This window comes from Balaenoptera borealis, assembly GCF_965194805.1.
Source record: "Balaenoptera borealis genome assembly, contig: HAP1_SCAFFOLD_463, whole genome shotgun sequence".
NCBI classification, from domain to species: domain Eukaryota; kingdom Metazoa; phylum Chordata; class Mammalia; order Artiodactyla; family Balaenopteridae; genus Balaenoptera; species Balaenoptera borealis.
Window position 1 is genome coordinate 115,896 of NW_028123734.1, and position 12,994 is coordinate 128,889.

At 46.1% G+C, this 12,994-nt stretch overlaps 1 protein-coding gene across 5 annotated transcripts in view; it reads left to right on the forward strand.

The window, feature by feature from the left end:
* LOC309621446 (uncharacterized protein) overlaps nucleotides 1-12,994 on the forward strand; it is a 583,198-nt gene that overhangs the window by 115,427 nt on the left and 454,777 nt on the right. For 2 of the 5 annotated variants that reach the window (XR_014240024.1, XM_082408931.1), the window contains 2 exons: nucleotides 284-347; nucleotides 4,039-4,112. Coding sequence is in view for 1 of the 5 variants with exons in the window: in XM_082408931.1 (XP_082265057.1) it covers nucleotides 284-347; nucleotides 4,039-4,112 (138 nt within the window). In the remaining 4 variants the exon portion in view is untranslated. Of the gene's footprint in view, nucleotides 1-283; nucleotides 4,113-12,994 lie in introns of all 5 variants that reach the window. The other 3 variants (XR_014240026.1, XR_014240027.1, XR_014240025.1) reach the window with 2 other exon arrangements.

Sequence of the window (12,994 nt, forward strand, 5' to 3'; positions counted from 1 at the left end):
TTTACAATATATGTAGCTGTTACAAGTCACATATTTAAATTATTTTAAACATCTTCTTTGGTAATAGTTTTTTTTTATGACTTTGTGTCAAAATAGAAACAATACCTCGAAGTAAATTTGCTTTTTAATCCATATTCTGTGAACACCTAAATTTTACAATGAAAAATTTCAAAAGCTACAAGGATATCCATATTTGAAATATAAAATAAATGATAAATTCAATAATTGGGAATTTTCTTTGCCCTATTAAACATCAATTTTTAATGCTGTTTTATTCTTACAGATTCTTCTCAAAATATATTGGCTACTTGAGAGATGTCATTACACTCCTGTGATTTATACAGAAGGTAAGTTAGAAAACTTTAATTCTTGTGTCCATTAATTAACAAACTTTTAATAAACACTTTTCATCAGGGACTAGAGTAAGTACTGGCAATGTGGTCAGACATGCTTCACTCCTCTCTCTTGCCTGCAAGGAGCTTTCAGTGTAGTGGGGTGGATGGACCTAGAGTCTGTCATACAGAGTGAAGTAAGTCAGAAAGAGAAAAACAAATACCGTATGCTAACACGTATATATGGAATCTAAGAAAAAAAAAAAAAAAGGTCATGAAGAACCTAGGGGCAGGACGGAAATAAAGACACAGACCTACTAGAGAATGGACTTGAGGATATGGGGAGGGGGAAGGGTAAGCTGTGACAAAGTGAGAGAGTGGCATGGACATATATACAATACCAAATGTAAAATAGATAGCTAGTGGGAAGCAGCCACATAGCACAGGGAGATCAGCTCGGTGCTTTGTGACCACATAGAGGGGTGGGATAGGGAGGGTGGGAGGGAGGGAGACACAAGAGGGAAGAGATATGGGAACATATGTATATGTATAACTAATACACTTTGTTATAAAGCAGAAACTAACACACCATTGTAAAGCAATTATACTCCAATAAAGATGTTAAAAAAAAAAAAAGATATGCAGTGGTTGTCACAGGGGAGAAGTGCAAAGTGGTCTAGGCAACACAGCACAGGGGACCAGTCCTCATTGGGGCAGTAGAGAAGGCTTTCTGGAGTAAGCAGTGTTTAGTGAAAGGGCTGAAGAATGGGGGTGTTCTCCACGGGGTGCCAGAGTTAGCTGGTTAGGATGAGATCATTCCAACGTCTATGTTCTCCAGCCAAAACAACCAGGAACACACCTGGGAACCAGTTTAGTCTAGAACAAGTTGGATTTATTACTCATGGCAGTGAGGGAAGACACACACCATGGGGAATCCTGGGGTGTCTCAGTAAGAGGGTGTTAGAAAAGAGCTACTACAAGATTTGGGCTTTAGTTGGGTGACTTGGGAGAGGGTCTAAAAGTGATGGGCCACTTTAAATTGGATGCTGAAAGCCAAGGCAATTCTATAATTCATCTCAATAAATTTTAGCTACAAGAGGGAAGACTATAGTCAAAATAAAGCCATTACTGGAAACAAAGTAGATGTCACTCATTTTAACCAAGAGAATGGAGTGTTTGGTATTTTGGGGGGATGGCACAGTGACTTCTTTTTCTGTACTTAGAAAACAGTTGTGAATTGCCTTCACTTTATCTCACTTCATCATTATCTCAGAGTAATCTTGCTTGGCATTGGTATTCTGTGATACCTTTTGGTATTTATGTCCAGGCTTACCTCTGGATATCATCAGGGCTGTTGTTGTTTTTGCTTTTTTTTTTTTTTTCTCTCACAAGACAAATGAAGCATGGGGGAAGCATTTAGCTTCAATTGGAAGGCATCATTCTAGAATTTTAGAAATCAATGGAAAAGTACAGGTCTTCTAGCCAAACCCATACATCTGTTTGTATGAAGGACAAACAGATTAACAGAGTAAGTGCATTGGTAGCTTGAATTTATTTTCTAAGATTTGCTTAGCTCCCCTACTCCCATATTTTATACTTGTTATATTTTGATATAGTAAAAATTCATAAATGTGAAAACCACCAGTAAGATTTCAGTTCATCCATCTTCCCTTAAATACTTTCTCAGCCTGGGCACGTTGATTCCCTTTGCTTAGGATTTAAATCTCTTATCAGTACACCTCCCCAACTCTATTCAGTAGGAAACTGGTGAAATGATATCAGAGTGGGATGACATAAAACAAAGAAGACATCCACACGCACAAATAAACTGTATATAAAGTCTGCTCATAATTTGAATACAAAGTGTTTTAATAAAAAAGAATTTAACCACTGCTAAATTATCCATATACTGAGTAAAAGCAAAAATGTTACCCTAATAAAAAGAGTGTAGACATGATAGCCCATGAAGCCATGTGGGATGAAGTTAAAAATAGAGTATGTCTCCAGAGATTATCAGGCAACACTTTTTTCAAGTTTGTAATGTATAGTATTTTTTTTACCATTCCTTTTTGTATTGATAAATCAATCATGTCATATCATATCATATATTTTGTATTATATGTCATATCATATCATATCAATCAGTATTTTTTACCATTCCTTTGTGTATTGATACATTAATCATGTCATGTCATATTATATATCATTTATTATATATCATATCATGAAATGTTTCATTTGATGGTCATCTATCTGAGAGCAAGTTGCAAGATTTTCACACTTTCACTGAGTCCTTCACTGGCATCCAGCTTGACCTTGACAAGTATATCTGACCTTCCCGCTGTGTTAGAGATCAGAGTGTGTGAAATATTGACAACTACTGAAGATTACTGGGTAATGTAGGCAGTGTGCAGTGGATCAACCAGTATAGACTCTTAAGTCCATTTTCTACGTCTAGTAATGTGTTCAAGTGATTGGTTTTGGCATCAAAACTGAAATACTTCTCTTTCTCAACTTGCTGTTCACACATTATCTTCCAATGGCAAGTGCTGACAACTACAGATGCTGCTTTCACTAAAACTTCATTATTGACTAAACTCCCCTCATCTTAGCTTAAAACCCCTGAATTGGGAGAAAGTGTATCCGATCTGCCTGTGCTTAAGCTGGATCACAGCAGTTGCTTGGCCTAATAGCTGAGACCCTTTCTCAATATGCCAGCTTGTGAGTGTGATCAGTGGTTGTGCACCCTAGGTATATTGATCTGATGTTTAATTTTGTCTAATATTTTTACTCTCCTGCTTACTAGTCAAGTCACTATATCCATAAATTTGACTTCATGAGTCCATTTTTCTTTTCTTTCTTCAGAACTGTTTACCTGATCCAAAACACCTTCCAGTGGATTTTCTATATGTAAAACCTGTTTTTTAAATTAGTAAATAAAACTACTGCCTTCAGAATTTTGCCTCGAAAGCAACAGGACGCTTTCAACAATCTAATGTAAATGCAAACCACTGCATTCTTAACTAAAAGCCATTCTCCTGGGTATGGTGTGTGCTGCTGTTCACCAATCTCTGCTAGATGCTGCCTGAGGTCCCCCTTGCTTCTACACCCTCACACATTCCCCCTGCAGCTCTGATGCTGCTGGAAGGTCCGGAAGTTCCTGCACTGTATTCTAACTGGATCTGTGCTCTTACTACAGACTTGGGGTCCCTACCAATCCACAGCTGCATGGTGTTTGCAGGCAAGTGGGGGGAGAATGGTTCACTTACCTGTGTTATCTGCCCTCTGCCTACAAGGTGAAACTCAGGGCTGACGGGGTCCCTCTGAGTTTCAGAGTTTGGTGAAACAGATATTCTAGAGTTTATTCATGGTTCTCCTTCTCCCTGGACAGGCCACACACATGTGCTTTGCCTGACAGAGGCCAGAGCCCATGGCTGTTTTGGATTCTGGTTTGATTCCTTAGAAAAGGCCAGGAATCTGGTTCATGTCAGTGTTCTCCAACATTTCTATCCTTCTCCTACTCAGTAAAAAGTTTTCTGAGCATGAAGATCCAGTGTGTATATTTATGCATTTGCAAATTAAATGCATGTTCTATGGTTCCGTAATTTATATGCAAGACAAAGATTATACAGATATAGGAATTTTAAAAGAATGAGATGAGGAGGAATGCAAATGGAAGTTCTAACATTTTCTTCCTGCCTCCTAGCATACTGTCTTGTCCACTCTGACTGGCGGGCTTCCCCATCAAGAAGTCTCTTAGTGAAACTCCATGCTGCTCAGGTGAGGGGGTGTGTGGGGACATGGGGGCAAAGCAGGGATGGTTTTTCCAGGAACTGGATTTTGTGTACGTTTGCCTTCAACTCTCAAAATCTGCATGGATGACCTTGAATTGCAGGTGGATTCAAGATTCAGAGAGTTAATGTTTTTCATGATGGAGTTCTATCCAGAGAAGTGGATGTGGATCACACTACATTGCATTGTTTTTCCTGGAAGTTTCTTTCTCTTGTTATTCTTTTCCTTTTAAGCCATGTTATGATGAAAAATAACAGACTATTATCAAAGAAGGGTAGTATACTCTTAAATACTTTAAGTGGCAAAATGAATTTTTTTTTTTTTTTTTTTTTTTTGCTAAAACAGTAATACGTGCCATAACCTCGTGGTGGTGGAAATAATTTACACTAGGTTTATCATCTGGATGATCTATGAAAAGGATTCTTTCACACAGGTTATATGATGTAGCAGAGGAAGCATTTGGTCTGAGTCAGTTGTGGAAAGCGAATATCTGTATGGTTTGGGGAATCCCTCTCTGTCTCAGGGTCCCCATTTGTTCATTAGGTGACCAGACTACAGAAGAGGCCACAGTCATTTTTTGGTAATGACTTTCCTTCATCATCCTCCTTCTCCTGTTCCCTCCCCACTCCTGCTCTCCTCCTTCTCCTCTTCTTCTTCCTCACCTAATCTCCTTCATCTAAAGTCCGCAGTAAGTCCCCAGACAGACAATGAAGGAGGGCTATAGGGTGTAGGGTGGTGAAAGGCAGGGTCATCTAGGAGTAAATAGAGGGAAGGAGCAGCACCCATCACTTTGGCCAAGTTGTAGTTCCTCCTTCAATTATGGACAAATCTTTTAGGTGGTATCCTGGCCGTGGCCAGCAGACCCTAGACCTGCCTGTCCTTCTTGATCTACTCTTTGCAAATCCTTTCATCAGATAGCTTTGGGGGAGTCCTTCCAGTTTTAATAGACTAAAATTTATGTACTCATTTGTGGGGCAAATGTATCTCAGCTGCCTACCTGAAGTCCCCCCCTTTTTTCTTCTACTGGGAAAGTTCAAGGAAATGTAATGGTTTTTCCAGAAACTGTTTGTGCCGGTTGTTCTGTTTACCCTCATGTTCCATTCCATGACGGATGAGAATGGTCACAGAGCCTAATTTATAAACCGCATATCCTATGCATCACTTATGTAAAAATATTCTAGCCCACAAATCTTAAAAAAAGAATGTTAATGCATCCCATCCAGAGGACCAGCTAAAGCACACACACACACACACAAATGCTTAGACCAAAGAGCTGTGTCACTCAAATTTCTTGTTATCAGGATGAGATGAGGCAACTGTGTTTTCCTCTGAAACATGCCAGTATTTCCTAAATCCTCATATATTTTGTTGGGAATTACATTATTTTATAATACCTCTTACTAGAATTTAGTTTTATCTCAAACACATGGTTTAGAAATATTAGCTTAAACTTCCAAGAAGAGAGTGTCATTTTCATGAATGTGAGATGTTGTAGTTGTGGGTATCTATAGGAAAACGACGAGCTAGTCTAGTTAGTAAATACTATTGATTGGCTATTAGAGGACATCTGTGGCTACTTTCCAGAGTTCTGTGATTCAGTAACATAAGAAAATGTCACAAAGGGAGCACATTTCAAAAAATTAATAGCTATGATTTTGTAAAACATTTTACAGCCTGAATATTTGTTTTTCTTAATTAAAGAAAATACACAGGGCCCTCACATCAGCTCACTCCTCTCTTTTGAGAGAAAGGACCATGACACTGTTACCCCACAGAGTGACCTGAGAGACTTAACCAGACATAATACTTGACATCTGTACATTATCCAGTTTTTACCATGTAAAGGGCAACAGAATTTATGACCAATGAGAAATATGTAGTCTCAACTGAGTGCAAAATTTGGAAAGTATTAGGCAGACAGTGAGACCTCTATTATTATTATAATAGAAATGCTGATTAAAGATATACTTTCTTTAACAGATGTTAAAATGCCAATTCCCAAGCGATATGAGGTAATATATATTTCAAGCACCAATTAAGTGACATATTTTCTAAGATTTCAAAATTCTTTTAAGCAATGTATCCTTTTTGTAGCCCTATAATAAATAAATAAAATATAAATTTCCTGAGTCTTGGAAAATGCACGTTTCTTATAATTATATAAACTATGAATTCTTCTAAATGGTTCAGAAGTTTAAGTTATCACAGGTGAACATTAGGATTTTTTCACGTTCTAGAGACATGCATCCCATACAACCATCTTGACTGTACTACTGTATTTTAAAAGGAGTAAAATAAACAATATCATTTAATATTAGGCAGTTAAGTACAAATATGCCAGATAATGTAATAGAGATATTGCCAAACATCTGTCACATTTGTGAATAAGCTTCGTGTGTCTGATAAGGTGGCTCACTTCATTGAAAAATAAAGCAAACCTCACAAACCTGGCACAAGCTATTCTGTGCGAAATCCCACGCCATTTGCACAGCTAGGAAGTAGGGGTTAGATGCCTCTTTGCTGGTTCATTTCACCATGGATCCCACTTGCTGTAGGCCTCTCTACATCATGTTTCCAAAGGAGAGAAGTCACTTTGAGTGCAGGAACTTGTCCCCAGCAAAACAAAGCATGTGACCCCCTGATGCCATTTGACTGAACGATATTTAAAATTGGACAAAGATTTTTCCCTCATTAGATGCTGGCAGAGTTTTGCTTCTTTTCAAAGTCTGTCATTCTTTCAACTGTGAGTCAGAGCTCAAGCTAACTAAAACCTGTGAAGGAAAGGATTTTGCGGGTTTTCACGGGGAATCTGTAATTCTTTTTCAGAAGTAATTAAAAACTACACAAGAATTTTCTCTGGGGGCACTGGTACCGATCTCCTGCACCTTCAGTTTGCTACATGGCTTGGGATCCACTCAGAGCCGGCTGGTGGCTCAGGCTCATTTGAGTGGGTGTCAGGCCGCTGTTTGAAGGGTCTCCGTGGTCTCGCCGGGGCGCTGGGCGCCTGTGTGTGGACTGCATGGAATTGCGTGCAGGTCCCTTGAGATTTCTCAGCGAGGGCTCCGCGGAAGGCTCCTGTGAGAGGGCTCTGTGTATAAGGCTCCTGTGAGAGGGCTCTGTGTATAAGGCTCCTGTGAGAGGGCTCTGTGTATAAGGCTCCTGTGAGAGGACTCTGTGAAGTCTATGTATTATCTCTGAGAGGTCCCCGTGTGGGGTGAGTGTGGGTCCCCGTGTGGGGTGAGTGTGGGTCCCCGTGTGGTATCAGTGTGGGTCCCCGTGTGGTATCAGTGTGGGTCCCCGTGTGGGGTGAGTGCGGGTCCCCGTGTGGGGTGAGTGTGGGTCCCCGTGTGGTATCAGTGTGGGTCCCCGTGTGGGGTGAGTGTGGGTCCCCGTGTGGGGTGAGTGTGGGTCCCCGTGTGGTATCAGTGTGGGTCCCCGTGTGGGGTCAGTGTGGGTCCCCCTGTGGGGACTCTTAGTGGGGGGCCCTCCATTGCTGGCCTTTCTGCACCTCACAGAAGGAGAAGGGCAAAGGGACTTGCAGCTTCTTGTTTCTTGCTGTTCTGTCAGTGTCCCTCTGTGTCACTTCTCCCGACAGGTGCCTTGGGCGTCCGGCACCCTCAAACCCAGCACTCACCTCTTGGTGCCCCTGAGAGGACCCGGCAGCAGTCAGGCTCAGGGGCCCCGCTCTGTGCCAGCCTCTCCTGAGCTCTGGAAGTTGTTCTGTGCTCTGGGTCCCAGCCCCTCCCAGGGCCCCTGGCTGTGCCCCCAGTGCTGTGTCTGCCCCGGAGGAGGAGGGGGCCCAGAGGTGAGACCTGGCTCCAGGGAGAAACCACAGCACAAGCAGGCCTGTGGCCGCTCCCCCTCAGCAGGTCCTGGTCCCGCATGTTGGGGTCCTGACAGGCGTAGGGCAGGGCCATTCAAGCTGTCACCTGGATCAGGGGACCCTCCTGGAGCAGGACTCTGCAGCACGGGAGTGACTGTGACACAGAGCCCCAGATTGCTCTGTAGAATTGCTCCTGTCTCCCTGGTTTCCCGTGTGGACGGGCCGGGGAGGAGAGCTGACGGCACCCTCGTTCTCCGCAGGTCACTTCCCGCCCGCTGGGTGACACATCCTGTCTGCTGGCCTCTTCCCCCTCCAGGCTCTGGGGTGAGCAAGGCTGACAGCAGGTGAGACTTGCTATGACCCCAGCACAGTCCCTGAGCCTGTTAAGTCCCACTTGTCCCCTGGGGGCCTCCTTGGGCCACGCGTGTAGGTAAAGGTCACAGACCGCGAGTCTGTCGTGAGCTCCCAGTCCTGTGAAAGTTGATTAAATACATTGTGGGGAAGTGAACCTTCCCTGCTTGGGGGCTCCACGGCCTCTGGGAGCCTGGCCCTCTGTGGAGGAGCTCCAGGGGCCTTCCCTCTGTCTGGGCTCCGGGAGCTGGAGTAGGGGGAGAGTCTGGGCTGGGGCCACCATAAGCCACTGGCCCCTGACTTCTTTTCTCTGGGCCTGTACACGGTGGTGGGACGCCAGGGGCTCCTTGGTCACTGCGCCATTTATGGGCGCCTCTGCCACTTGCCTCCTTCCCCTGCATCCCACCCTAGGGGCACATGACAGACAGTGAGGTGACTGCACACACAGTCACACCCCTGCTCGTTCCCCAGGGGGCGGTGAGCACTGTGAGTAGGGCTGTCCTCTCCTCCGGGGCAGGGGTGGACGGCCCTCGGCGGCCTCCATGCTCATCACCTCACACCCTCAGACCTGGGAGTGCGCGGTCCTCCTCCTCACCGCTGCTCCAGGGTGCGAGAAGGACAGAGGACGGGTGACGCTCCCGACCCACCTCAATCCCAGCTCCATCGGGGAGAGAAGGAGTTCCAGGGCAGGCATCATCTATCCCCACCAAGACATGGGGGCAAGGTTTCTGCCACGTCTGGACTCTGGGCTAGCACTGCCCCCAAACTCCTCTCCTTATTCTGACATGTGAACTTGTCTCTGACACTTTCTGGAGCCTGAGGGGAATTTCAGCCTCTTCAGACCCCTCCCCTACAGTCCCACAAGTTCAAGGTAGAGAGAGAGCAGGAGAGGACTGAGCTGGTTCCTGAGAAGGGGGAGGTCTTTAGGTTTAGTTCACCTTGACACGTCCTGAATGCTGTTGCTTGTTTCTGTAATGCTGCTATTATGGAAACTTAAATGCAGTGAGGGAATTGAGGTGAGGATGGGTATTCCACGCTGGGATCAACCTCCCTCCATGGCCCCATCCCATCTGGAAGCCAAAGCAGGCACCTGGGAAGAGTGGACCCTGATCCCTTCCTTCCCCCCAGCAGGGCACAGACAGAGGCCACCACCTCTCATGAGAAGAAACATTTATTTTGGGAAACAAAAATTGTGGTAGGAAGAAGCCATTAACACATAGACAATGTCTTAACATGAGAAGAAACAGGTTTTCTTTGCATGAACTGCACTTTTCCTTGCACTGCTTTCCTACCAGGAGAGGCATGAGAAGCACGCTCTGATTGACCAGAGGGAACACAGGCCTGAGTCACCTGCCACCCTTGGTCTATGCTGGCAGGGTCTGACTGGGGACTCCAGTTCCCTGGGTGGGAAGGCCAACTTGTCGCCCCTGCCTCTGGTATGCCTGCTGTTGTTAAGGTAGCTGTGGCCCTTGCGGGTGGCTTGGTGACTGTAGGCTGTATCTTTCAACACTCTTCTCTGTTCTGAAGAGGAGAGAACCCTGTGGTAGTGGGAATGCCCCTCTGCTGGGGCCTGGAGCTGTTCTGGGTGCTGATTTAACTCTGAGGCACAGAGTCCTTGGTGAAGCCCCAGTTTGTCTACTAGGACCTGTCCAACAGCTGTTCCAACCGCCCGAGGATCAATAGCCCTGCTCTCTACAACAGATTTGCCTTTGATTGGTTCCTGGTGGTGAGCAGTGGCTGATACAGGCTTGCCTTTTTGAGCCCTGCTCTCTACAACAGATTTGCCTTTGATTGGTTCCTGGTGGTGAGCAGTGGCTGATACAGGCTTGCCTTTTTGAGCCCTGCTCTCTACAACAGACTTGCCTTTGATTGGTTCCTGGTGGTGAGCAGTGGCTGATACAGGCTTGCCTTTTTGAGCCCTGCTCTCTACAACAGACTTGCCTTTGATTGGTTCCTGGTGGTGAGCAGTGGCTGATACAGGCTTGCCTTTTTGAGCCCTGCTCTCTACAACAGACTTGCCTTTGATTGGTTCCTGGTGGTGAGCAGTGGCTGATACAGGCTTGCCTTTTTGAGCCCTGCTCTCTACAACAGATTTGCCTTTGATTGGTTCCTGGTGGTGAGCAGTGGCTGATACAGGCTTGCCTTTTTGAGCCCTGCTCTCTACAACAGACTTGCCTTTGATTGGTTCCTGGTGGTGAGCAGTGGCTGATACAGGCTTGCCTTTTTGAGCCCTGCTCTCTACAACAGATTTGCCTTTGATTGGTTCCTGGTGGTGAGCAGTGGCTGATACAGGCTTGCCTTTTTGAGCCCTGCTCTCTACAACAGACTTGCCTTTGATTGGTTCCTGGTGGTGAGCAGTGGCTGATACAGGCTTGCCTTTTTGAGCCCTGCTCTCTACAACAGATTTGCCTTTGATTGGTTCCTGGTGGTGAGCAGTGGCTGATACAGGCTTGCCTTTTTGAAGGGATTCTTCTGTTCCTTTGCCTTTTTTATTGTGGCTAAGATACTGCAGAAAGTGCCTTGTCCATTTGTGGCTTTCTGGTGAAAGCTCTCTCTTCTCTGGCGAGAGCTGGGGGTATTTGCTCCCAAGGGACTCTCCTCTTTCCCTGACCTGAGAAGCGTGGCTCATCCCACTTGCTTGAGAAGCCTTTAGTCCTGAAGACCTTTCTTCATACTCTCCCGGTTTGGGCCTCCAATCGTCCTCCCTCTCATCAGTTGGGGCAAACATCTTGCTCTGGCTGTTCATTTCTTCATCCTCTTCTGGTTTGAGCCTCTCACAGACCTCCCCATCATCACTTGAGGCAAACTGGCCCTTACACGGGTCCCTAACCTTTGCTTTCCTGGGTTCCTGTTGTCCCTGGTTGCTTCTCGTTTCTTCGTGTTCTCCTGGTTGCAGTCTCCTAACGCTCCTGCACTCCTCAGCTGGGGCAGGCGTCTCGCTCTGGCTTCTTGTTTCTTCATGCTGTCCTGGTTGGGGCTTCGTGAAACCCCTCCACTCCTCAGCTGATGCGAGCACCTCCCTCTGGCCCTTCATTTCTTCATGCTCTTTCGGTTGGGGCCCCTTAAAGTCCCTCCGCTCCTCAGTTGGGGCAGACATCTTGCTCTGGCTGTTCATTTCTTCATCCTCTTCTAGTTCAAGCCTCTCACAGACCACCCCCTCATCAGCTGAGGCAAACTGGCCCTTACACAGGTCCCTAATTTTTGGTTTCCTGGGTTCCTCTTGTCCCTGGCTGCTCCTCATTTCTTCATGCTTTCCAGGTTGGAGCCTCTTAAAGCCCCTCCACTCCTCAGTTGGGACAGACATCTCACTCTGGCTCTTAAATGAGTCCTTAAGTTTTGGTTTTCTGAATTTCTGCTGCCCCTGGCTGCTCTGTTCGCTCACGTTGAGGTCATATGGCACCACCTGGAAAGCTGGCGCGTCCTCACTAGCATGTTCCCTCTGGGAACTGGAAAGAGACCTATGAGAAGCCAAGATGTCTGCAGGAAGGAGCACATCAGTGTGAGAGTCTTGAAGGAGCTCACCAGTGGCACGGCCTTGAGCCACCTGTGTTTTAAGGCATGGCTCCTTTGGATGTTGGGCAACTGACTTTGTTGGTAGTGACAGGGTTTTCCTAGCGGCTGGAAACCCCAAGACAGTCCCATTCTCCCAGCTTCTGCCCATGAGGTTGACTGTGGGCACCTGATAAGGCAGTCTGCCCTCCTGTCCAGTCAGAGGGGCCTCTGAGGGCCCATACCTGTCACCAGGTGAAGTCTTTCCCAGGGCCCTCTGGATTTCTGTATGCTCAGGTGAGGGAACAGGGAGGGGACTCACCAGGGTGGGAACTGTTGCTTTTGTTATCACTTTCATTCCCTGATGGGGCTGAGGTTTTCCCAAGAACTTATTAGCAAAGTTGGCTTTTGAGTGTGCCCCAGATTGCCAGGTGGCAGAGGGGGAAATGGTGGACCTTGGAGAGGACAAGGGTTGAGCCCCACATGGCTTGAGATTTATGGGCTCAAAGGCCTGTTCGGGTAGGCCCCACCTGTGCCTTACCTGCCACCTTATAATATGTGCTTCCAGCATCTGCCGAATGCTTGAACTGAGGAAGGAAAGCACACGGGAGGAGTTTACACAGGGTTTCCAAGACTTCAAGGGTGCTAGATTTCTGATTTCCTCGTGAGGATGGGGCTTAGAAAAAACATAGTTGGCAGCAAGCCAGGATTGACGCACAATCACAGGGATCAAACCTTGATTAATCTGCATCAACTCTGTGCTGAAATGGGCTTTCAAGATTTTTTCTAGATGTTTCTTCTCTGGGCTACTGGGTAAACAGTTTCCAGAGTCACTCATCAAGGGCCTCATCAGGTATCTTTCTGACTCCTTTTCAGAGTTTCTTTGCAGAAACTTCCCTGGGAGCCTGGCCCTGGAGGAAGCTTTTGAGATCCTCCTCAGACATGGCCTTAGACCCTTGCCGAAATCCTTCCCTGGTTGAAATTGCATTTGACCCTTCCTATGGGATCTCCTAGGGCGCCTGGACCTTATCTTCTGTGGGTCCAGTCTCCTTTTGCCTGTAAAAGCAGAGGGCTGCCAGGGTCCCTGCTTGCCCTGTGCCTGATAAGTCCTTAAAAATTGGCGCTGAGAGGAACTCAATTCCAGAGACAGAGACAGGTGGATACTGAGGCACAGGCCCCTCTTGGTTTGATCTTTGATGAGCCTCTT